At 43.6% G+C, this 26,212-nt stretch overlaps 1 protein-coding gene and 1 long non-coding RNA gene across 7 annotated transcripts in view; one reads left to right on the plus strand and one right to left on the minus strand.

Moving 5' to 3' along the window:
- Positions 1 to 26,212, minus strand: part of AP2A2 (adaptor related protein complex 2 subunit alpha 2) — a 61,701-nt gene that overhangs the window by 3,285 nt on the left and 32,204 nt on the right. The window contains exons 6-22 of one of the 6 annotated variants that reach the window (XM_083756144.1): positions 24,906 to 25,007; positions 22,181 to 22,289; positions 21,517 to 21,664; positions 19,197 to 19,365; positions 17,387 to 17,524; positions 16,591 to 16,773; positions 13,625 to 13,722; positions 12,802 to 13,033; positions 12,243 to 12,416; positions 10,925 to 11,088; positions 9,081 to 9,161; positions 7,426 to 7,508; positions 6,651 to 6,740; positions 4,285 to 4,408; positions 3,937 to 4,053; positions 2,473 to 2,542; positions 1,051 to 1,185 (exon numbers count right to left, since the gene is read on the minus strand). In XM_083756144.1, coding sequence (XP_083612270.1) covers positions 1,051 to 1,185; positions 2,473 to 2,542; positions 3,937 to 4,053; positions 4,285 to 4,408; positions 6,651 to 6,740; positions 7,426 to 7,508; positions 9,081 to 9,161; positions 10,925 to 11,088; positions 12,243 to 12,416; positions 12,802 to 13,033; positions 13,625 to 13,722; positions 16,591 to 16,773; positions 17,387 to 17,524; positions 19,197 to 19,365; positions 21,517 to 21,664; positions 22,181 to 22,289; positions 24,906 to 25,007 — 2,217 coding nt within the window. Of the gene's footprint in view, positions 1 to 1,050; positions 1,186 to 2,472; positions 2,543 to 3,936; positions 4,054 to 4,284; positions 4,409 to 4,943; positions 5,758 to 6,578; positions 6,741 to 7,425; positions 7,509 to 9,080; positions 9,162 to 10,924; positions 11,089 to 12,242; positions 12,417 to 12,801; positions 13,034 to 13,624; positions 13,723 to 16,590; positions 16,774 to 17,386; positions 17,525 to 19,196; positions 19,366 to 21,516; positions 21,668 to 22,180; positions 22,290 to 24,905; positions 25,008 to 26,212 lie in introns of those variants that run through there. The other 5 variants (XM_083756143.1, XM_083756146.1, XM_083756145.1 and 2 more) reach the window with 5 other exon arrangements.
- On the plus strand, positions 1,110 to 10,766 carry LOC310825457. Its single transcript, XR_014555331.1, has 2 exons — positions 1,110 to 1,244; positions 10,600 to 10,766. It is a non-coding gene; the product is annotated as an uncharacterized lncRNA (long non-coding RNA).

Below are 26,212 nucleotides of genomic sequence, written 5' to 3' on the forward strand. Positions count from 1 at the left end.
AAAATGACATAAGAGTCATGCCATCCTTAGACCGTGAAAAAAGTAGAGCTTTTTGGAGTAGCAGTGCTGTACGTTTTAGTACAACAGCATTTTTAAATAATCCAGTTATCCTTTAGAACTGAAAATGAAGTATACTTTGGGCTGCACATAAGCATGGGGGGGTAAGAAACAGTTCCCACAAAGGTATCACACAAGCAAATAAGCTCCCTACGTAAGGGCATGAAGAAAGTGCTAAAGATGTATGAGCATATAGAGATCATCCCACTAGCTGCTGCTACTGAGAGAAGCTGGCAGAAGGGTGCTCATCCTACCCCTTGAGGCAAATGAACCTGAGAAACATGGTGACATGGGAAGCTGCCTCATAAACAGATCATTGGTCTAACTAGCTCAGTACTGCCTACACTGACTAACAACCGCACACCAGGATTTCTGACAAGTGTTCCACTACCTGGAGATGCCAGCGATTGAACCAGGCATCTTCTGCCTATAAGGCATGTGCTATATTTTTTTTGGGGGGGGTGAACGAATTCCTATGCACCACAAATAGCCCAGAGATGCATTTTAAATAAAAGGACACATTCTACTCATGTAAAAACACGCTGATTCCCGGACCGTCCACGGTTGAGAAGGCAACTGGGCTGGATCTGGCCCCTGGGCCTTAGTTTGCCTACCCATGCTCTAGAATGTTCTAGGTGCAGACCTGCATGTGGCACTGCACACAGGCAAATTAGTCACAGCAAAGTGGTTTTTACCACTTGTCTGGCAGGTATTATTTCCAAAGCAGGGTCTCAAAAGAATGCATTATGTCTTATGTTAACCAAGGAAGCAGAATAATTGCACGGCTGCTGGAACCATAGAACAGCCGCAAGATATTTCACTCTGTCTTAGCTGATTGTTCCTAGAAAACAACCTCAGACATAATATTGGCTGATGCACGTTAGAGTCACAGAAGTGGGTATAGTAAAACTATGTGGTATATTTAAAAAAATCTCTCCCATTTTGCTCTTCTACACTTTCAAAACATTCAGCAAGTAAACAAGAAGCCATTACCTGTGCCTGCAGGTTGGGTTCAAGACGCATCAAACATCCAATCTGGAATGATTTTGTGTGGATTATCCCTGCTCCGACAAAGTTAGCAGGATTGGGATCTACTTCTTCCAGTAAAGCTGTGCCAAAGCCAATGATCTGCCAAAGGAAAGCCAAAAAGGGGATTTGAACCAGAGACCAGGAAAAAGAAAGAGCAGGTGGTGAGAAAGGAAGGAAAGGGGCCTTACAAAAGATGGGCTTGATCAACATGCTGAACACTCAGCAGGTCAAATGGTGGTCAACAACCTTCATGCAGCCTCTCACAACCAGACTCTTGGGTTACAGGACTACAGTGTTTGAACTGCGACTCTTGCAGGAATGTCTCCAATTATAGTGGGAGCAGTGGTTCTTGCACTACATTTCCCCCAAAATGCCTTGTATTGGACTCCTTGCATGCTTTAAGAATGGGTTATTTAAGTTTCAAGAACTCAGCTGCTTTGATTGCTGGCTACAACTCATGAGGCTCCTACCTACAAGAAGCAGACAATAGACAGACGTCTGGAAGAACCACCCTACAAAGTCTAGGCCAGGCTTCCTCAACCTCAGCCCTCCAGATGTTTTTGGCCTACAACTCCCATGATCCCTAGCTAGCAGGACCAGTTGTCAGGGATGATGGGAATTGTAGTCTCAAAACATCTGGAGGGCCAAGGTTGAGGAAGCCTGGTCTAGGCACAAACAAGCCTTTGTGCTCTGAAAGGAACTGGTAACATTTGGCAGTTTACATTTCATGTACTTCCCCCTACCCCATGATTTTCTCACATTAGGCATAGATACCTGCAGGAAGAAAGCCTATTTATTATGTGCAGGTCTCTATGTGCCGAACATTCCCAGAACTTAGCACCCCAACTGCACATAGGCCTCTCCACTGCAAATATCCATACCTCAGTTGTGTGTGTAAGTGGGCTTGTATGTAGATAAAATTTCCTGTAAGCCTCTCCAGATTCCTCTTTTGTCAGAAATGAGCAGTACTCAGAGAAAAGGCTCACAGTTGTCCATGGAATGATATCCCGAATCCAAAGCTCATGTCCTTTTGAGGGGCTAGGAAAAGAGCTTTTTTATTCTTATTTGCCCAGAACTTTAAAAAATACAATTTAAACTGGGTTTGATTTTGCTGCAGTGTGTGTGTGTTTTTACATTCATTTACATTTTTGTTTTAACATTGTTTGATACATTTTATTTTATTGCAGATGATTTTTATTGTTTTTCTGGCAAAGCACCCTGGGAGCAACAGCAACGAAGTGTGCAGGTTATAAATGCCCAAGTAGCAATGGTGATAACAATCTCAATCGTGGGATCATCCATCACCTTGTCATGGTGAGTAATCTAACTTGGCTACGAGTGATAGCCAAAGAAGAAGAAGAATGGTAACAACCACCTGCTACGCACCTTTGCCTTTGTAATTTCGGTATCCATTGGATGGTTTGCTTTAAAGATGTTCTGCACTTCCTGTTGAGGGCTGCAAAGTAACATCAAGGTTAAAATAGTTAACATTTGCTTTGGTTTTACAGTACAAACATGAGAGAGTTAGGCAGCATTTCACATAGAACCAGCAAATTAAGGGTGGTTAAAACTGAACCTATAAAAATTGAGGCTTGAAGCAGTTTTTCCCTGCAGGGTTAGATCAGGTTCCTCCTGCCTTCACAAAAAGGACATCAGCCAGGCAATGAACCAAATATTGATTCAGCAGTCTGTTTTGCCTCCCTCCCTCCTTCCACCCAACCACTCACCCACAATTCAGGTAGGCTGCCCACTTTTAAAAAACCAACTAAAATGTTAAATTTACATGTAAACTTATCAAGCAGGACCAGTTTTTAAAACACTGCAAAATTACCCCAGGGGATTGGGGAGAGGGAAAGATATGGATCATTATCAATTACTGACAGGAACATTCAGCAGATGGTAATTGACACACATGCCCTGGTGACACCCAAAATGGATAACTGGAACATGCTCTGCACAGAGTGTCCTCTGAAACCCTTTTGGAAATTTAAACTGGTGCAAAATGGTTTCTGGAGTCTACTTTACTGATCACCTCACTCCAGTTTTGTTGCAGTGGCTCCCAGTGTTTTCCCAAGAACAATTCAGGCTGCTGGTTCTTGCCTACAAAGCCCTAAACCATTGATGAGGAAGCTGTGGCCCTCCAGATGTTGTAGACTCCTGCCATTCCTGACTACTGGCCATTCTGGGTGGTCCAAAGGAAAGTCCAACAACATGTAGAGGACCACAACCCCCACTCACCTCAGCCCTAAACTGTTTGGGAACAGGATATCTGAAGGTCTGCCTCCTCCCATATGATCCTGATCACCTGCTGAATTCAACACTGGAGGTCCTGCTATATGTTCCAACATTTTCTGGAGCACAGTTGGTTGGGATACTTTTATACTGCAGCACCCGGATCATGGAACTCTCATCCTTATAAGCTTCAGGCACGTTACTCTGCTGAACTTTTGATTTCATTTAATGTTTCTCTCTATCTCTCTGATTTAAAAACTCATCTTATCTATATACTATTTTTTAGTGATTATGGAAATGCTTTTATCAATGTTTAGTAATTTTATATGTTGCTTTGGATTTATTTATGAAGAACAGTAGGGTTAAAAATAAATAAATAAAAGAAATGTATTGTGCACAGCTAGCTGTGGAAAAATGCAGGACTTGTCCTTCTCCAGTTCAATCCTGCAGAGACGTTAGTACAAAGGAGGTCAATGTTCATCTACATCAGCTTGATTGATGAAATAATTTACACCTTCATACACCCCTGGAAGGGTTCAAGTTAATGGGTAGGCACCACCAGACTAAAGCAACACAGCATGTGCCATTAATGGCTGTGCAGTATCTGAACCATCTTACCTGCTTAGCTGCTTCCACCTCTGGAAGAAGTCTTGAGCGGCCATTTCTGTAGGCTGGAAAAATTTGTTCAGTGTGATGGGAAGCTTCACAGAAATGTTTTGCAACGTTCCTCCATATCTGAAACATGCAAACAGCAACAATTTAAACCTTTGAGGACCTTTGAGCATTAGGAAACAGTTGCCACAGGTTGTTTTTTTTTAAGTCTTCAAAGCATATAGACACAGGTTTCTGTCAAATTAAAACTCCACCCCAAAATGTAGTTCCACGCCCCAATCCTTTGGTTTCATTTGTTTAGAAGGCAGTCCTTACTTAAACCCAACACATATAGACCCAAATTAAGAGTTGTACCTGAACTGAATATTTAGGGCTGGTGCTTCCATGAAGTCCGATATGCACTCAATGTTTACTATCTGCTGCACCTGAGCACCTCCCTCCACAGTGGGATCAACTGGTTTCGTCTGCAAATTCAGGCGTGGCAGGTTAAGGAAACAGGCTATTTGGCTAACTTAATGTTGGAAAAGTGCTGCCATAAAGTCACAAATAACCAAACTAGAACATGAGACATTGATTACAAAAATGTGATTTAAGTACTTGGGGGGGGGGGGTGCAAATAAATAACAGCTGCAAGGGAGCCTGAGCAGCACCAGAACTGCACGGGGTGGCAGGAGTGCATTTTCATAGGTTCGTGGAGTAGAAAGGGACATGGGAGTCATCTAAGCCCAACCCCCTGCTCCTTCCAGGATGCAACCACAGCATCTCAGGACCCAGACAGATGACCATTAAGCCATTGTTTAAACAGCTCCAGAGGAGGAGATCCCATCACGTCCCAGGGAAGCCTTCTGTACTGTTGAATATATAGTTCTTGGCATTAGGAAGTTTCTCTTTAAATGGTTTAGCCAAAATCTGTTTCCCTGCCATTTCCAATCATTGGTTCTAGTCCGGCTCTCCAGAGCAGCAGAAAGCAAGCCTGTTCCATCTTTGGTGCAACAGCCCGCGCAGGTATTTGAAAGCACCTCATCTTCAAATGGAAAAATCAGGCATGCACCTACTCACGCACCCTGCTCTTTGCATCAAGAGGGAAGCCCCCTGACACAAACAACAGTTTGAGGAGTGCATTTTGCCAGAATCACAGCAGCGGATAGGAAACATCATCTCTATCTCCTGAACTCCCCATGGTGCTCACGATCCCCTGCAGCAGCTATTTAATATTTTTCCCAAAATGCATATTAAATTGCATTCATAATAATAATCATAACATACAGGTATTTTAGAATCTAAAAAAAAGTCAGGTTTGCATGACAGCTATCTTCAAGAGTAACCTGACAACATTTGAGAGACAGAACATTTTGAGGGATCCCTTGACACTAGAAGGGCAGCCACACTCCATAAACATTGTCATTTAAACAAATAATTTAAAACCAAGGAACTCTGCCTGCATAATGCCTAGTACAGTGGTACCTCTGGTTATGAACTTAATTCGTTCCGGAGGTCTGTTCTTAACCTGAAACCGTTAACCTGACGTACCACTTTTGCTAATGGGGCCTCCCACTGCCGCCACATGATTTCTGTTCTCATCCTGAGGTAAAGTTGTTAACCCGAGGTACTACTACAGGGTTAGCGGAGTCTGTAGCCCGAAGTGTTTGTCACCCAAGGTACCATTCTAAAGAGAAGGGATTTTCTTTTCTAGGTCAAACACAGAACCAGTCTACCTTCCTGACATGATTATCCTTAAATCACCTTTCTCTATATTGTGGTCCCCCAAGAAATGCAATGAACACTTCTGCCCAATGTTCTCCAATTCTTCCTACTGAACTGCAGTCCCTGCCAGTGGCGTAGCGTGGGTTGTCAGCACCCGGGGCAAGGCAAGTAATTTGTGCCCCCTAACCCGTGGATTTTAGCCCTCGAGTGCGAGCGCGCCCCCCCCAGATGTCGCGGCCGGCCCTTCTGCACCCCCCACGCTACGCCACTGGGGCTGGGGGCGAGCGAAGGAGCCAAGGACCCCCCCCCTTAAGGCTCAGCAGGAATTTATTAAATTTATTATTTGCGGAGCCCCCGCGAGCCGAGGCAGCCGAAGCCCCCTCCCCTCGGGCGCCTCCCCGCCCCCTCCTCTCCTTGGGCTGTAGGTGGAGCCCGCGCTCCGAGGCGCTCCAGATCCGGGCTTGGCGAGCGCCTCGCCTCCTCCCGGCCGGGTCCGGGGGCTTCCAGCCGCGCTCCGTCCTCGCCCGCCCCCCCCCCGCGGCTGAGACTTGCGCTGAGAGCCGGAGCCAGCGGCGCCCCCTTCCGCTGGCAGCCCCTCGCCCGCCCACCGGCTTCCTCTCGGAGGGGTTTGGGGAGCGCAGGGCGCGGCGAGGCCCCTCGGAGCTCTCCTCCCTCCCCGTCGGCAGAAGCAGCCGCCGCCTGTGGCTGGGCCGAGGGGATGGCGGCGGCGTCGGGGTGCGGAGGCTGCCCGTGCCCGACCAGGCGTCGGTGGCAGCGGCGGCGCTGCTGCAGCGGCTGCTCCTCCTGCGAGCAGTGAGTGGAGCGCGGCGGCAGCGGGGAGCCCAGCGGAGGAAGGAACTTGTCCCTTCCCTCTGGACTCGCGCCCCCCCCAGATGTTGCGCCCGGTGCGGCCGGCACCCCTGGCACCCCCCACGCTACGCCACTGGTCCCTGCAGCATACAGTCTGATTCCTGCGCTTAAGAACAATGTTTATATTTCAGGTGACAAAAGGATATTAGCCTGGAGTTCATCTGAACAGATTAGCGCTGGAGTAAAATTCAAAAATTGTGTTGAAGTCTTGTTCCCATAAAATATGAACATCCGACCTGCAAAGAAACAAGGCAACACTTATGAGTGTTTTATTTAAACCACCACCCAAGCCTACTTAAGCTTGAAAAGGAATTAATTACCGTATTTTTCGCCCCATAGGACGCACTTTTTCCCCTCCAAAAATGAAGGGGAAATGTGTGTGCGTCCTATGGGGCGAATGCAGGCTTTCGCTGAAGCCTGGAGAGCGAGAGGGGTCGGTGCTCACCGACCCCTGTCGCACTCCAGGCTTCAGGAAGCTCTGCGCAACCCTCGGGAACCCGGCGCAAAGTCGCGCCGGGTTCCCGAGGGTTGCGCAGAGCTGCCTGCATTCTGAAGCCTGGGGCGCGCTGAAAAGCGTGCCCGGGCTTCGCACAGCTCTCCGCAAGCCTGGGGAGACCTGCGCGACTTCCCGCCAGGCTCCCTAGGCTTGCGGACAGCAAGCCTGAGCTTCCCCCGCGCCGGGGGGGGGGGGAAATAATTTCCCCCCCTTTATTCCCCCCCCCAAAAAAAACCCTAGGTGCGTCCTATGGGGCGGTGCGCCCTATGGAGCGAAAAATACGGTATAATATGCAGGGCTTTTCTTACATTCTTACAAAGGCCCAGCAATATTTCATTAGGGGCCCAAACATGACACTTCTTACAAAAATAGGACCTAAGGTAATACTGTAGAATGCAGTTTATCATAACCTGTGTTGTTCTTACCCAGGTTCTGCCGAAATTCAGATTTCAAACCAATCTGTAGCAACTGATTCTCAAATAAGACTCCATTATTTTTGCAAACAAACCTAGAAAGAGAGAAGCAGGCACAATATAGGAATTATGTTTTAGATAAAACACATGTTGTTACCAACTGCTTTAGATAGAAAGGATGCAGACAGACATCTGTGCACCCAGGAGTATTAGAAGAAGTCAAGAAGTAGCAAGAACCAAGATAGAATCAAAATCAAGAAGTAAGCTGTAGGTCAAATAGTCCTTGCAAAATTTGCTTTATTCCTCAACTATTCCAAGCTGCCCCAATCACAGAAACATTGGGGGGAAGGGTTAAGGAGCCACAACATCCATGCTTTGAGGACTGGGCAACTGGTAGGAGCAAAAGACTGAAGTTTGAAAGACATGACAATATCCCCTAGGGCATCTTAGAAACATTAAAATGGCACATCACTTGCTTGGTGCCATTCTAAGTATTAACTATTGCCAAGTTGGGGTAGGCATGGTGTTTTCTCTCCCAGCTATGACTAATTAGCTCAGGCTTCAAACATCAATTACCTACCAACACAATGAATCGGAAGACAGACAGCAATGCATTATGAAGAGCTTTAGATTATGGTGGTTGCCAAATTGTGGTTGCCCAAGGCAAATGGTTTTTTAAAAATGTTTTGGAATTTTATGTATTAGGTAAATTATGTGGGTTAGACCAATGGGAGAAACAGTACAAACTAGCTATGGGTCTGGAGATCTACTATGTGACCTGGGACAAAACATGCAGCCTCAATATTTCTTCTGTAAAATAGGATCGACAGCCTAGCTCATGGGAATGCTACGAGTAGGCAGACCTTGCAAACTGCTTTGCAAAATGCACAACAAGTAACAGCATTTGCATTACTTTAGTTTAGTAAGAGTTTAGGACCCAGTCACAGTCTTGGTTCTTACTTCACTATTTTTCCTGAAGGAAAGACTAGACATTCTGGCACACTGCAAGAGCCAAAGCCTCGATATTTGATGCCTTTGAATACTCATCAACACTGCAGAGCTCTATCCCAGAATATGCTGTGTGTTGACTGCCAGAGAGTATCATAGAGCCGATTCACAAATACGTGTGTGTGTGTGTGTGTGTGTGTGTGTGTGTGTGTGTGTGTGTATCACTCAGCCTCCAGATGCAGGATGTGTGAAATGACAATGCTGCATTGTATTTAAAGAGATAGTTGTGTGAGGACTCCCTCATACCTGCATGTTCACCACTTGACTACAATATCAAGTAGAACCAGCCCACAGCTTTTGCAGTTAGGCAACATGTAAACTTTGAAAACATTTGATCTATAATTACCAAGATCCAAAGCAATTGATGCCAGCTTCCATTACAAGCAATTCTATTGCCTTTCTTACACTCTAAAAAAGCTTGCTACTTTTTCTACTCAGTTACCTTCCTGGATTAGATTAAAAACTGGATAAGAAGATAAAAAGGTTGTTCTCCCTATGACGATTCACAAGCACATTTTGATCACGCCTGCTCCAAGGCAGATCATACTCAGGCCAGAACAAGCAGTAACAAGTAAAATCATTTGAAATGATGTGCTTTTTTTAAAAAAGTAAGAAGTTGTACTAGTTGCCCAGTCCTGCAAGGATTTAGTATTGCTTACGTGTGAAAAAGCTCATCAGCATCATGCACAGCATCAGCTGGTTCCTCAGAAACCACCTGCTCATTTGAAGATAGGTCAGGACTAAAGTGAAGCAGCAGAAAGAGACGAAAAGAGAAGAGAAAAGAAGAGAAGAGGCAGCACACAGAAAGGGAGAGGTTAGTTAGTAAGGAAAGGAAAACTTAGGGAGGAGGAAAAATCCCTCCTCCCAACTCCATTAACAGCACTATCTTAGACCTACTTAGTGAAAAAGAAGTCCTATTGTTCAGCCCAGACACTGAGGTCCAGCTCCAAGGGCCTTCTGCTGGTTCCCTCACTGCGAGAAGTGATGTTACAGGAAACCAGGCACAGGGCCTTCTCGGTAGTGGCACCCACCCTGTGGAATACCCTCCCATCAGATGTCAAGGAAATAAACAACTATCCGACTTTTAGAAGACTTCTGAAGGCAGCCCTGTTTAGGGAAGTTTTTAATGCCTGATATTTTCGTATGTTATGATATATTATGATGTGAACTGCTCAGAGTAGCTGGGGAAGCCCAGCCAGATGGGTGGGGTATAAATAATAAAATTATTAGTAGGAGTAGGAGTAGGAGTGGTATTGGCTGTTACTCCCAGGTAAGTGGGTACAGGGCTACAGTGTAAGAGCAGCATTTTCAATAGCTTATGAGAAAGACTCAGTGGTTTGTAACCAACAGTGTTTGGGCACAACCAAAACAGGGCTGTGCTAGTCTAGTTCAATGGGAAGGCTGAAGTCCTGCTGCAGACCTGGAAGTCTATTCAAGCAATTTTGGGATTCCAATCTATAGATACACTAAATCTAAAATTTGCTTGCACACACAATCCTGAATTATTGAGCACAAAGAAACTCAACAATTTTAGAGACATTTCCCCCTTGATGGTATTTATGTACTCTTATCATATACCCCAGTTCTTGAAATGGCTTTGCTCAAGATTGTCCACCACATTGCAACTTTGCAGCACTCTTCTGAGTTATGGACAGAGCTTGACATTTGTCTTCAAGCATTTTCAAGTTTTTCTACACTGTCTTTTAAGACAATGGTTTAAATGTTTAAAATAAATAAAGACAACTCCCAAACTCAGGCCACAACACTGCAGCATTGCACTAAGAACTTTATGTGAAGGTGCTGGCAAGTGCAAAACTGCAAGTGGACACTGTTGAATCAAGAGACCTGACCAGTGATGTTTCATAAAGCTACCAGTACTTGATTTAATGGACAGAGAAGGAATGTCATTAGTTTGGTGTGTGTTTTTAAAAAGGGGGGGAGGTTTCACACATGCAACAGGAGAAACTACCAAACTAGAGCAAATACTGCTGTTCCCACATCAAAATATATTGATTGTATTCATCCTTTTATTATTATCTATTCCTATTAACCAGATATTTAATTAATACCATTATGATTATTCTCATTGCCATGCATGCACTTACCCTAAAGGAAAGGTGGTCAACTTGTGGCTGGTGGGCCAGGTCTGGCCCTCCATGAAATTTTATCTGTTTGCAGCCCTATCCAATTCTACAATCAAGAGAATTCAGCCACGGAGAGAAAAATGCTTTCCAGTTATATGGAAGAGATATTTAAGATTTACAGGAAAGTGACATCCAGTGCCCAGACTACTATGTGATGAATAAGATGTCTTCCCCAAAAATAAAAAAGTGTGGCCAATCCTAGCAAGGCGAATAGTGTCGTACATGAGTTAAGATGACTTGCCAACCTTTGTTGCTCTCTCAGTGAAACATGCAAGAAGGGAACCTGGTAGTAGCTGGGAAAGAGAAAGGGGGAACAATTGCTTCCCACCACTCCTATAATGCTTTGATTTATTATGTACCTTGCAAAGTTATCTTCAGAACCTGGAGCTAGAGATGCGGGAGCTGCAGAGGTGTCCGAAAACACATCTACCAATAAACTGCCACTAGATGCTGGGGCCGGAACAGAGTTTGTCGTGGGGGCTGTGCCAAGTCCTAAAAGGTCTGCTGAAGGAGATGGAGTAGACTGTAAGAGACAAAAGGAAAGTTCTGTGATTAAAGCATGTCTGCTGATAAGATACAAACCGGGCCAAGTCCCCAGCTCACTTTCCCCAGCCAACGTGAAGTTCTTTCATTAAGAAAACTGTGTCGTTCATCACATTAATTTGATTTAGCAATAACATCCCGTTCCTTGACCCACAAAGCATTTAACGTTATCAGAAAAGGAGACAGCAAATCAATTTGAGCAGTAACACGGCATGAAAACGTGAGCAGACGAGCAGTTATCACAGGTATAAGATCTAAAGGGGAAAGGAACTTGCTGAGGAGGTTGTAAATGAAGTCATAAGAAGAGGAAGCCTGGCATGTTGCTGTGTCTCTTGCAACCCACGCCAGGATTCTCAGTATACTTTTCCTCTGAGGAGTAAACTCACAGGCTTCTTACATTGTCACCCCATTAAATCAACATGGACACATTGTTAGACTGGGAATAAGACCCACCTCCCTGTGTACGTATAATATTTATATTTACAGACCACTCTCTTATATAAAATCTCAGGGTAGTGTACAACAAGGTTTATAAAAATATATATAAAATACCATTTAAAAAAATACAAAATGATGATAAAAATGGCCCACTCATCTGAAAAGCTTAAACCACGGAACAGGCCTGTCGACACAAAGAAGTCTTCAAGAGACACCCGGAGGTTAGCAGTGAGGCTACCTGTTGTATTTCTGCTGGAAGAATATTCCACAGCATAGGACTAGAAGCCTGACTGACCTCTAGTTAAAACCCATAGGGCTTCCGAAACACAAGAGACAACTAACAGTAATCTTCCGGATGATTTCAGTGATTGAGCTAAGATATACAGGCCCAGGCAGTCAAAAGGTAACCCAGACCCAAGTTGTTGTGGGGTTTAGATCTCAGTACAAGAAAATGGCCCAGTGGCATGGCATGACCAAAATGTATAGAAAAATGACTGAGAAAATATCTAACCCAGCCATTCATAAAGCAAATTAATTTGGATTTTGAAGTGTATCCAAATTGGCCTTTCCTGGTTACCAGTATAGTTAAGGCCTGGAAGGAGACCTCTCCACTAGGGTTATATGCAGACATTCCATTTCCCTTATAATCAACCTGGCTCCAAGAACTGGTATGTTACGCTGCTGAAACCAACCTACCACAGTGCTGGCATTTACAAGAGTAGCTTCTGTGCTCCCATTCACATCAGAGTTCCTCTCTTTCTTTGTCTCTTCCAAGTCAGTAACTGTGTTGGGGCCCTTTTTCTTCTTGAGCTTAGCCAGAATGGAGGACTCCCTCTCTGGAAATGGGGGCATTTCTTCCAGCACCGTTGCCTTATAGGGAAAACAAGCCATAAGAGACCAGAGCATGTATACTTGGAAGAGGTAGGGAAAAAATTGTGATTTCTTAAAGGAGGAATGGAGAATCTCTGGCCCTTCTGTTGTTGCTAGACTATAATTCCCATCATTCTTGATCACTGGCCATGTTAGCTGGGCTAGCAGGAGTCCAACACGGAGGATCACGTTTCTCAACCTCTGCCTTAAAGTATAACCCCCACATGGTGTATGTTACATCATCCCATTTGTTACAGTCAATTAACGACCCCCCTCGCCCCACTCAACCCCCCCCAACCAAGCACAATTATTGCTGGTGTAAAAAAGGGGGGTATTTCTAGACACAGCTGCCAAGAATTAACTTCACATTCATGTGAATACATACCAAGATGTCAGTACTTGCAATTGTACTGAGTCTCAAGTACTCAACGGCTCTTTGCTGCAGCTCAACATCAGCATTTTTCAGTTGGCTATCACTGCGCAGCACATCCTGAATAGTTGTTTTTATCTCAGGAAATAAATTCACAAATTTTATGTACGTAGACAGAAGCAGCGCTCTGGTTGGAACACTGCATAGGTGGAACTTTGAGTGCAGCAGGTTGAACTGGATCAAAGGGCTGGGGTGGAAGGGAGGAAAAGAGAGGAAAAAGGAACAAGAACAAAGTTACCATTAAAACTGCGAGTTGACAATGATTTGCAGCCAATCAGAAGCCGTGCCTTGGTTTTCGAATGTTCGGGAGTCGAACGGACTCCTAGAACGCATTAAATTCAAGAACCAAGGTAGCACTGTACTTAAGTAATGAAATTTCTCTTGTCATGATCTCAGAATCCTATTTCATCCACTAGTTTACAGAATTGTTACTTTAAACACAAAGGATGGCATTCTCTCCTCACAGCCGCATGTCCTTCTGCACACATTGAGCGCTATTCTAATAAATTCTCCATGGGCCATGTCAGACAAAAATGGGGTATCAGCGACTCCTGACTCAAGGGCCCCCACTCCACCCTGGGAGGAGAGGAACATAGTTAGGAGGGGCAAAGCCAAAAGCTCTGGAGACAGACTGGGCAAGTGACTTTGCTGGCATAGAATGACAGAAAGATCACACATTATTATTGTAGATAGACTGCTTTAAAATTGGCTGCGTAGTTATTATGCCACAGTTATTAATTCCTTGTTGCCACCCCCAGGTTCAAGAGAGTGTTGTTACCTAGATCTTGGATCCCCAGCAATCAGATTTCCAAACTCTCCCAAGATGTAGCCACCTACTTTTACCAGGTTCTCATGGCAGGCCGGTGCTTGAAGCGCCTGTTGAAGACATTTGAAGCCCATCATAAAGTTGCTAGATTCAGTACATGCATGCACCTAAAACATTAGTGCTGGTGAAGATTCAGGATTTTTTTGAATTTTTATGTGGGTGCCTCACAGCAGTGTCTACATAGGGTTTCTCCCTTCCCTCCAGGGCATCAGTGACTGTCACAACTAGAAACATGATATTGATTAGAGCAAGATTACCTACCAGCTGGAAGACATGAGGCCTGCCTGATCTCCATTGGGTTGGAAGGAGTTTCCTTATAATCTGGGACTGGCTAGTGACTGAAGGTCTGGGATCCCTTGGCATGCAGCTTGGTTTTCATTTGAGTATTGGTCCAGCATTGTGCATATAGCACAGGTGAAGGGGCAAACTGGACTCACACATGGAGAGCAGGGTGGCAAGAAGTTATGAGTCTGAATCCAATAACCTACTGGTCTCTTCCAAACCGATACTAAATGGCTGGCATTATTTGGAGGATATTGTGCCGTATGTGGGGAAGATATGCTTGAACTGGAGAGAAGAGTTTGCAGTCCTCCCTCTCCCCTGCACTCTGCAACAACACTTTAAACATGGAAGTAACTTCTACCGCTCTAGGAGGAACGTTCTGTTCCATTCTGTGGTATGGACTGCTAGTTTCCTGCATCTGTACAAGAAGTACAAACACAATGGAATGAGGAAAATCCGTTTACTAGTTGCCCTCCTTTTTACTCCTGCCCAATGTATTGGAAAAGTTGTTGTTCTTAGATGTATATCCTGCTTTTTGACCAGAAATCACAAAAGGAGTTAACAGCTTTAATTAAAAATAGTAATATATTTTAAGAGAGAGAAATAAAAGAAACAGACCCAAAAGGAGGTATTTGCAAGGGGAGGAGGGAAGAAAAGAGATCCCATTTTTTAAAAAAGGTTCCGAAAGTTAGCATAATACATAAATCCTTAAAAAGTGCTTGTTAGGTACTGGTAAGTCAAAGTTCTCAGAGAAGCTTTTGAAACAAACAAATTACAGCAAAGCAGGATATAATGTTGCATTATTAATTATTAATTATTATTATTATTATGGCATGGCCAAGTTCTTCTCTCCTCCAAAGTCACCACTATAAGGCTAACTTAAGAGAAATAAGAATGGCAAATAACTTTTTCACGCTCAAAACATTTTTTGCTCGTGCTATCACAACACAACAGATTAGAGGAACAGATGGAAGATTAGCTCTTAGCAGCAAGGCAGGTTTATCTCATTGTGTCAGGGAGTAGTGCAATTTGTGCAGAAAGCTGCTCAAAACAGAGGGGTCTTATCAGAAGCCTGCAGAGCGAGGATCAGTTTCAAGTACACAACTCGTGCAAGACAGCTAGTTAATCTTGACAAGAAGAAAGAAAGTGCCAACCTGGCCTTTGAGAGGGGTGGCGGCACAGGGGTGCATATGACAATGCACTCTTGACAGCAGTGGCTCATAACAGGGAAAGAGGGCCAGGTACCCAGAGCCCTAAAAGGATTATTACCCAACCTGGATACAGTATGCCTAAGTGACAGCAGTCACCCAAGTGCAAAGGTCACGTCAGCTCAGGAGGAAGACAGCACCAGTTATTGACCATGCACCCTAACAGTTATAACTACAACACTTTGGCCAAGTGCTACTTCAAACTATTGAGGTGTTTATAGAAAAGTTATTTGCATCACTAGCCAATTATAATTTCTTGGATTCAGAACTGGACTATTCCAGTCTTTCTAAATTTCATTTTTAATAAAACTATTTCAATATAAGCATATTTGGGCAATGTAGAGAAAGCACCAGCTGCAACATTACAAATAATGAAGAGTCTTGTGCCACCTTTAAAAAACTAGCAAAATTATTATGGCATATAGGCTTTTGTGGGCTGCAGACCCCTTCATCAGATGCATTAAGTATTATCCTGAGAAGCATATATAAGAGAGAGAGAAGAAGAAGAAAGAGAAAGAGAGCAGTTAACAGAAATAAAATGCAGGGAAGTGCAGGCAGTAATAATTGTGTAATTATCTGTGGCATTCACAAGACAGTTTATCAAAGTTTATTGGCCCCTTGGCATCATCATCCATCATTCATTCTTCCTCATTCTAGGCAACCGCTCATCCACTAAGGAGTGAAGTTTACACAAATTTTCACATGAAACAATTCTCTCCCCCCTCACAGTGCCTCAAAAACATTTCCCAATTCAAACTTTAGTCTACCTTCATGTTTATTTTCATTGAGACAAGGATTTCTCCATGTAAGTAATACACCATTAGTACTGTGGTGCCCCGCAAGACGAACGCCTCGCAAGACGGAAAACCCGCTAGACGAAAGGGTTTTCTGTTTTGGAGGTGCTTCGCAAAACGAATTTCCCTATGGGCTTGCTTCGCAAGACGAAAATGTCTTGCGAGTTCCTGCAGGGTTTTTTCCCTCCCCCCCCCTTTTCTAAGCAGCTAAGCTGCTTATCAGCTGATCCGCTAAGCTGATAAGCCGCTAAAAGCCGCTAAACTGCTAATAGCGCTAATCCGCTAAGCTGTCAATGGGCTTGCTTCGCAAGACGAAAAAACCGCTATACGAAGAGACTCACGGAACGGATTAATTTCGTCTTGCGAGGCACCACTGTACAATGAAAAAGTCATACCCTGTGGGTCTATTGCTAAAAATGAAATTAAGGGAAGGGACAAGGCAAAGTTACAGAACCGCAGAAGTGTCAGAAGCAAGTAAGAAAAGAGCATAAATAGAAAATGCCAGCAAAGGGGAATGATGAAAGAAGTCAAACATCCACCTGGACCAGAATTATTCCTTACCACTTGGCTTTCATTACTAGTTTACAGTGAGATGCTGGAAGAAAAAGGCTTCCAAACAATAATTATGTCTTACCTCAAAGACTGTCTTTGCTGCATATCCTTGCACATCATCTCTGTTAATTACAATCTGGATGACTCTGTACCACACCTCTTCACTGACATAGTCTCCAGCGATTCGAATCAAATTCAAGATGGTGTCCACATACCAAGTGTAGTCCACTGCATATTTCTCAGCTAAAATCGCAACCTTCAGCACCTGAGCAAACACACACAACACCAAATTATGAAGCAACTTCATTCAAACAATGAATTTCTACAGCATTTAATACCTATCCATTCAAAAAAAAATAAAGGAAAACTAAACGCACCACTGTTCCTACATCTCTCATTTCATCCAAACTAGTTAGTATAAATACCCTCCTTAGTGCAACGTATCCAATATTGATTAATACCTTAAACAAATGTAAAAGGGTGATCCAGAGACAATATATTTTAGGATTAACTGAAGTAAAAGCAAAGCACATTTTACTGTGATTAGACTGATCATATACAATTTAATAAACCCAGTGCAAGAAATTCTGCCATCTACTTTAAACAGCCACCAAAAGATTGTCACCCGTGGAAACTTAAAATAATTTTGTTATGGCTACTCCTCTAGAAGTCAGCACAGAGGTGACCAGACACTGGAATTAGCATTTGTACACAGTAGTCACATTGAAATTGTCAGATGCTATGTTTAGCTTAGCAAAGGTTGATGTCATCTTGCAGCTCTAAATTTATAGCAGCACTCAACGGTGAAGACAGCTCAGATGATGAGGGTTATTATTATTATTATTATTATTATTATTACTACTACTACTACTACTTACAATTTCTTCTCTAATAGAATAATCAGCAGTTTCCAGGTAATTCAGCATTTCAGCTACAATTTGCTGGGCGTTGCTTCTGTCACACATGGCATACAGGAGGTCCACCGCTCTTTGTCGCACACTTACATCCCGCTCTGTCTGCAAAGGACATCACAATGGTAAAAGATCAACACAAAGGGAGAGATTTGGGGAAACAACAATTAAGACGTGTCCAAATTTTAAAGCAGACTATCGCAGTGCCCACGCTACAGATACTAGTGCCTGAATTGCACCTAGAATCAGTACCAGGCGGCATTTGTTTCGAAGTCAATAATCCTAAACAGCATTTATAACAAGAAACAAGATACTTGGCTTCATCCCAATTGGGGTCAAAGCCAGGAAAACAATTTTAAGTGGAATGATTATTTATTAAATATTACTAATTAAGAGTCCTGGATCAAGGGAAGGATAACCATGTAATGAATGACACCAAGGCATTCACCCCACCCCACCCCACCCCCGGTTGTACCCACACAAGACTCCTCAGTAGGGGGCCAACAAACTATGCAAGCAAAGTAGCAGTAACACAGAGTTGGGGAGCTTGAGGTCTCCCAAATGCTGGCTGGGTCTCATGGGAGTTTTTAGTTCAGCAACATATGGAAGGCTGCATGTTCTCCACCCCTGGGGCAATGGCTAGCAGTAGCTCAAACTAGGGTCCCTCCAGGGTCTCTCCCTGATGCCCACAAAGCCTCTGAGCCCCATTAGTCATGAAGTGGAGAGAGTGGCTTGTCGCATATTTGTCAGAAGGTGGGTGCTGAGATCTAAGGGAAGAAGGTAGAAGTGTTGACACTCTACCCTACTTCCTCTTCCAGCTGCTCTATATGCTTTTTATGGTCCAGATGAATTCTACAGGATCCAACTTTTACCCAGATCCCTTGGAAAAGCAAAAAAAAAAAAAATTGCACACACAGACACTTTCTTACTCATGGGGAGGAGTTAATCTGGGAGACAGAAATGGTAAGTTAGCAGTGTGGGTGGCATCCACAGCACTTGCTCAAAAATCTAAATGATATCATGCACCCACAAAAAGATTGGTGGCCCCTGCTTTAATACTTTGACTAGAAAGTATTAAGAACTAGACTGTGGTGACGTTGATGCATCTAAGGGCACCATGAACTGCAGGAAGGAACGGGTCAGAAAAGAACAAGGATCCAGATACAGGAGGTAGTGGGTAGTGGTGAGCCCCACCAACTACTGTATTGGGTCTCTTCCCTGTGGGACGGTGATCCCCTCCCAGAGTTGCTGTACATTAATTTTAGTGGCAAGGGCAAGAGATTAAAGCCAAGTCCAGCTCTAGCTGCATGGCGATAGTCAGTCATTTGGGAGGAAAACAGAGAAAGAAAATTAAGCATCCTTCAGTCAAAACCTCAATCCGTTGTTTCTCTTCAGCTAGGTGCTTTTCTCTGGTATCCTCCTCACCTCCAGCATCCCCAGAGGCATCGTCATTCCCTTCAATTGCCCTCTGCCCTTCTAACCAACACTCCCTTGTTCAACATGTTAAATCCCAGGACAGTGGCATGTGATTCAGGCTGCCGTTCAAGCACAGGCCCACTGATGGATGTGAAGCCTCTCTTTACCATTCATTATGTTTTAAAGAGCTTCCAACGAAGAAACCACTCCACATCCTTTTTATTGCATGAATAAAACTCTAGAGAACTTGCTGCTCTTGGAATGCAAAGCAACAAGCCCACACAGATACATGGTTTGGTTTTGCTTTGTTTTTAAAAAATCAACTCCAAATTTCAGGTTAATACACAGATCCAATAGTTACCTTCAGTGCATTGATAACTGTTTCTATGTGCGTTTTCACGGCCTCGTGTGAAAACTCAGAGCTTGCAAGCGTGCACATGCTTTCCAGTGCTAGGTACCGAAGATTAGTTTCCCGGTGCTGCAAGAACTGGCCTAACTGATTACAGGCACGGACAAGCAGGTTTGGCTCACTAGGCAGAAGAGAGTGTGTGGAAAGGTAAAAAAGAAAAAGAAAAGACAGAATTTGGGTGAGGAAAGTGCATCGAGGAAAACATTAATAAGAGTTAGGTACCAAGAGGTACCTTCACTACAGGAGCTTCAAAACTGCAGCTAATACCTTTTGGAGGGTTAGTAGCAGCACAGCTACATATTGCAGGAAGTAATTAAAATTCTATTTTAGGTAATTAAGATTCTATTTTAAAAGCTGGAAGCTTATCAGGAGCTTTGTAGAGTCTGGGATCCTGCCGTGTCCTGATAACACAATGGTGGCCTCAGGTACAGTTCTTATAATAGAGGGAAGGCATAGTGACCTCTCACACGGCTCCTGAAATGTGTAATTGATGCAACGATGTGGGAGGGGCCAAGAATACTGTGACTGGAAGAGAACCATCCTGCATGAAGGGATTTCAGCCTTTGGTTGAAGTAGTAACATCAGCCCATCTCACATCGTATGTTACCTACAGCAGCATAGGAAGCAACCTCTCCCCATTAACAGAGGCATAAAGCCAAACTATACAAGTAACAGTCTGCAAGGGGGAATAGGTTGCATAGTGCATACCACAGATTTTAGCCAAGAATATAAAACAAATGCTTGTAGCAGATTATAAAACAATGTTCTCAGTTGTGCTATTCCAGTGGCAGCAAGGAGGTTTAAGTAGTGTGTGTGTATATATATTCTTAAACAATTTCAAAGATTTACATGCTTTCAAGTCAAGGAGACTAAAATGAAACATAGCTATTATTTTTCTTTCTTTTTTTTAAAAAAGGTGTTTTTTCCATTTTTAAAAGAGGTAAGACACAGTGTGGTGCACTCCATGTGGGAAGGAAGGAAGGAATGCAACATACATCACTGAATTTATCTTCAGATTGTCTGCTTGTTGTCAAATTCATTGTACACATCTCTCCCAATGTCTGCACTTACAGCCCAAACATCTGCAGGGAGGGGGCCCATGTACATAGAACTGTATGCACAAAGGCTTTCACGGAATCTGGAACCCTTGATTCCCCTGACATCAGAGGAGTTGTGCAGACATCAAGGGGAGGGGGACACATCCAATGTCAGGGATTAGGCTACTTGGTGTGCCCCAACTCCTTATTCCCATGTTGTTCAACACAGGAGCAAAGACAAGCCCAGGTAGGGCTAAAACAGGAGAGTGTGGGAGACTTGTGTGTGGAATCAGGTGCTCGTGCATCCTTAATACATGGCAGGGCAGAGGGAGGATAGGAGGATAGTACCAAACACTACCTCTGAAAACTTCTCAAGTCAACCTTCGCCTCCTTGGCACCCTCCAGAAGCTTTGGGCTATAACTCATATTGGCTGGGGTTGATGGGAGTTGTAGGCCAAAACATCTGGAAGGCATCAGGTAAACAAAGGCCAATAGAAGTCATTTTATCCCAGTAGAGCTCCAAAACTGGACAATTTGGATGGAGGATGGGATTACTGGGGGGGGGTGAAGCCTCTAATTCCACCCCAATGTGCATGTACTACACAATCCACTGTTAGGAATTGCATGGGACATTGACTGGGTCCTGCCAGTACAGTGGTACCTCGCAAGACGAATGCCTCGTAAGACGAAAAACTTGCAAGACAAAAGAGTTTTTCGTTTTTTTGAGTTGCTTCGCAAGACGAATTTCCCTATGGGCTTGCTTTGCAAGACGAAAACGTCTTGCAAGTTTGTTTCCTTTTTCTTAAAACCGTTAATACCCAGGGAATCCGTGCTTCGCAAGACGAAAAAACTCGCAGAACGAATTAATTTCATCTTGCGAGGTACCACTGTATCCTGTTTAGTTGGGCCAAGCAACTCTCAGTCATAAGTTTTTAAATGGTCTTAAGGTGAGGAAGGACTTCAATAGTACATTTAGCAAGGTTACAAATTTACAATACATGGGTAATGCTAAAGTCCAGAACAAAAACTACTCCCATAATTGTTTTTCACTCAGGAGCTGCTCAGACATTTGCCAGAACGACTGTGGAAAAAGTACATACTGTACCCTCTTTCAGAGAACAGAAGAATACAAAATTGTATATACTTTCTCAGAAACCACACATTTAGGACAATAGAACTGATGCTCATATCTCAAACTGTTACTGCCAGCCATGCATTATGAATGCCAAACTTACCTATCATGGTGGATAATTAAACTAATTGCCTCAAATAGCACTGCATTCTTCGCATTTGAATGCTGTACTTTCTTGGATTTTGGAGGTTCTTGAGCTTTGTTAAGAATAGTTTCCAGACACTCGGTGAGACGACCTCTTGCTGAAGGATCTTCTGGGAGAAATAGAACGGTTAGGCAAGATCACCAGGCAATTTTTACAGCCTTTACTATCAAACCATTAAATGCCCATTAGATGGCATTGTTTCTCCAGTTTCAGAAAGCTGCATATGCACCAGCATTTTGGTTCTGCAAAGTTAGTTGTTTATCCTTCCATCATTACAGAATCACTGATCTGAAAGAGCCAAGTACCGAAAATTAAACCAAAGACCACTAAATGGGTTATTCAGTTATCAAGTTTGATTTGATTATGGTGTTGCCAGAACATTTGCTCATGGTTTCAACATAATTAGATAATTAGATTGAAACCATAGTTAGAAATACTGGGAATATTATGCCTGCAGCAGACTTAGCAGTGGGGTTCATTATTTGAACCTACCTCTCTCTCTCTCTCTCTCTCTCTCTCTCTCTCTCTCTCTCTCTTTCTGCAAACATGTGCTGTTTTAGTGCAAATGGCTTCTCTCCTGTGTAAGCAAAGTGTGAAAGCAGAGTGATTGCAATTACTTTACCTGGAGGTGGGTAGCACTGCAGCAGCCTTAGAAGCTTCACAGATAACCACGGCGCTGGAACAAAGTAATAGGTATAATCCTGGAGATCGGTCGATGCAGACGTCACAATCTGCAAGACAAGAACTGTTATTTTCCTGTGGCGCTTTGTCCAGCTTAATAGATGATAATAATAAGCCATAGTAAAAAGATGCTGAACCTTAAAAAATGCAAGACAAGGCCCATGAGGGAAAAGACTGAGTAAGGCAATGTGGAGGGCTTGTCAGGGAGCTCAAAGACAAGCAAGCAGCCACTAGAGAAGAAACACAGAGGGGAAAATATGCTAGAGATCGGCAAGATCATGAATATGCTGGAGAGTCACAAGAAAGGCTCTGCTGGATTAGACCAAAGCCCCATCTTGTCTAGCATCCTCTTCTCAACCAGATTCCCATGGGCAGCTTGCAAGCAGAACATGAATGTATCACCAGTAGTTGCTAGTTAGTTACATCATAACAACAACTAGTTCACATAATAGTAGAACAAAGGAACAATAGATTGGAATGAGCACACAAGTGCCACAATTCATCATTTGTATAAACTTCAACTTCCTATTTCAATAGCAATTTAACGGGGGTGGGGAGGAACCTGGCAGCACAAGAGAGATTATCAGTGATTGCCAATTACTTGTCTGAGGACAGACCAACAACTCAAAGCAGGAAGTCAGAGACTGTAGCTGCAAGCTCTCCATTACAGCTCTGTGTGATCATATACGCCCTCAGCAAGCAACCCCAACAAATCTCTGTTGCAGGAGGCTGGGTTGACTCAGGAAGGCTGTTAATTTGTTCTTCTGAATGATGAATGGGCCAGGATGATGGGAGCATTTCCACAAGGGAAGACAACAGGAAATTTGACAGAGGCAGATACAGCTGGGCAGAAGTTCTGGGTGAGGAGGAATTTAGAACGATAACGTTTTTAGACCAGACAACAAGACAGATTTTCCCAAACTCAGATGTATCAAACCAGTGTACAGTGCTTGAATATGCCTTTTGTACTTTCTGCTGAGGGACAGCAGATTCTCAATTACATCATGCTTTTCAAGGGAAGGGCAGATAAAAGACTGTGCTTGAGATCTGCAGGAGGGGCAGGAAGGATAGAAAAAATCTGGACAGAAAGCTTTAAAATACTCTATGTTAAATTAGGGGAAATGGGGAAAACAACAGATGTCCACACTGAATATCCATGAGATTGTGGTGGGAAGGAAGAGGAAAGGAAAGAAGATAACAGTCTGCAAGAGAAATTGAGGACTGTTTAGATTAACAATAAGCCATAAGACTATTTTGCATGGCTTGCAGGACAGAACAATCCCCTCTCCTTTCCCATACACTGTTCCGAGGTGTCTTGGAACAAGTTTAAATCCAGGGCTGGCCATACCATAAGGCAGAGCAAAGTAGCCACCTCAGCTGGCAGATGTTGGGTGGAGAGTGGAGAGTGGCAGCCAGAAATTAGATGACAACAATGTGTCCAAGCATCCCCTAAGCTGTCCTGCTGTCCTCAGATGTGGTGGCGGATATTGCCCCATTGCTGGCATTCAATGGCCAGTTCCATTTACTTCTGTGTGCAGATTCTGGGATGGAAGGGGGAGTGAGATCATCATCCAGTCCTTCACCTCAGGCAGCAAAATCTTTGGCTAGCCTGGCTGGGGTTCAAGTTTCCAAAGTAGCAAACCAATCATGGCACTAATCTCTATGTGTCTACTGTCAAGAATCCATCCTGCATTGATTAGGCAGAATGCCTTGCGGAACAATAACTTGCTACCTGCAAACAGGCCTCAGCGGGACCTGGCTCCCTGCAGGAATTAAGTACGATGTGCAGCAGAAAACTGGTCAACTATCATCTTAAGAACTACTGCAATGGCAGCGGCTCTATCTTTGGCTACTGGCATCACAAACAGCAGCAACTCCTTTAAGTGTACAGTTGAGCAGGCATTATTGCTCAGGCATTATAGCTCAACACAACCTGCGGCAAAGCTACAGGTATATATGCTGGGAAATATTTCTGTACTTATCTGCCTTTGAAACTTCAGGTGGCTTTCCTTTTTAATATATTACCGTTGCAGATAATGTCATTGAGACTGTTCAGTAGTGCACCAATGAATGGAATTGCCAAACTGTACTACAAAAAAACTGACTACAAGGCCTTGTTACAGATAGGTAGCCGTGTTGGTCTGCCATAGTCAAAACAAAAAAAATTCCTTCCAGTAGCACCTTAAAGACCAACTAAGTCAGTTCTTGGTATGAGCTTTCGTGTGCATGCACACTTCTCAAGGCCTTGATCATAGATAGCATCATTTTCTTCCTGCTCCGGTAGCTACTGAAGTGGAACCCTGGCCTTCCAAACTTCTTGCAATTAAGGAGTGGCTTTGCCTGCAAAGCCTCAAAATATTATTAACAATTTAATTTCAGCTATACCTATACAAGCGTGTTTATCTGCCATCTCCTGCACAGCTAAGAATTTTTTTTTAAGTGATTGGATCAGCCCAACACAATCACTGTGCATGAGATATTGCACAGCAAATTACATCTCTCTGCCTTCAGCTACTCTGCCTGTCAAACTATCAGAACGGCTCTCATACCAACTGCACTTCAGCTTCCCATGAGGCTAAACCAGATGGTTAATCTAATCAGCCAGCTTAATTTAGTTTTAGCCTAGTTTCATTCCAGCACTTGCGTCTAAACAATAAATTGCTTACCCTGCTGAGTCTGGAGACAGCCAGAGACACGGAGGTTTTAAATTCATCTGGATTCTTTTGTGCCAGAGTGGTGATCAAACTTGTAGCAGCAGTAACCACACCCTGGAGAAAAACAGGATTACAGCTCCCTGAAATCCGTTCCAATTACTAAGCACATGCATTGTATACCAAGAGCACCATTAAGTTTCATTTATTATGCCACACATACTTTACACCACAGGGCTGTACTTTTAACCAAAAGAGGGCAAATATCCAAGATGGTATAGCCTCCCCCACACCCCAAAATACCCAGTTTTATTGCCATCCTCCCAGTTTCACTCCCATTGTACTTGCTCCATGAGCCTAGAAGACATTGTCTTAACTGCTGGCGGGAGTGCGAGCACCTCTATCAAAAAGAGAAATGTGTTGCTCTTCAATAAAGATAGTTAAGGTGGCAAACTGTGAGAGGATGGGCCCATTTCCCAGAGCCAAAGTCCCCAACATCAAGCCCATCCACAGGTCTCTCAGTTTCCATATATATTATTAGAGCCAAATTGCCTGTTAAGCTGGATGCACAGGATCTCCCACAGTTTGTTATTTTCCAAGCACCAATAACGCCACAGGGGAACTAGATCATGAGATCAGAGCTAGTCTTTGTACCGTATTTCCCCCTACAGAATTTGTATTTCCCCCTACAGAAAAAGTAGCAGCTTGGAGTGGGATTTAGACCAGAAGGGGAGAAGTTACCTTCCCCCAGTCTGCCATCATGTCATGATCTCAATCTAATTTCCCCCAAAGCTGCAAAGAGAGAAAGGAAAAGAAAAGAAAGAAAAGAAAGCTGTGGGAGACGCTGCTCATAGACTGTCCACATCATGCCTTGTTTGGCCCTTAGGCATCTACTGGCAGCATAAAAGCTTTCTACTCTTCTGCTTCAAAAATGATTCAATCCTTTATTTGGCTCAAAACGGACCAACTGTATTACAGTGGTACCTCAGTTCTTAACTGTATTACAGTGGTACCTCAGTTCTTAACCTGAGGTACTATTTCTGGGTTAGCGGAGTCTGTAACCTGAAGCATATGTAACCTGAAGCGTAGGTAACCCGAGGTACCATTGTAATGCATTTAGATGTTTTATTAATGTAATTTATATTAAAAAAACTGGGATATGACTTCTGACAAGTATATTGTGTTTTTCTTAGTATGGCCTAATCCATTTTCCCCCCAGTCACCTGGCTACTCTTACCCAGCTATCCCTTATTTCCATTTTAGGATTTACGTGGTATGGTATGGTATGGTATGGTTAGGACTTCCCTCTTCCCTGCATATCT

Source organism: Podarcis gaigeae (genome assembly GCF_964106915.1).
Source record: "Podarcis gaigeae genome assembly, chromosome: 1".
Classification (NCBI taxonomy): domain Eukaryota; kingdom Metazoa; phylum Chordata; class Lepidosauria; order Squamata; family Lacertidae; genus Podarcis; species Podarcis gaigeae.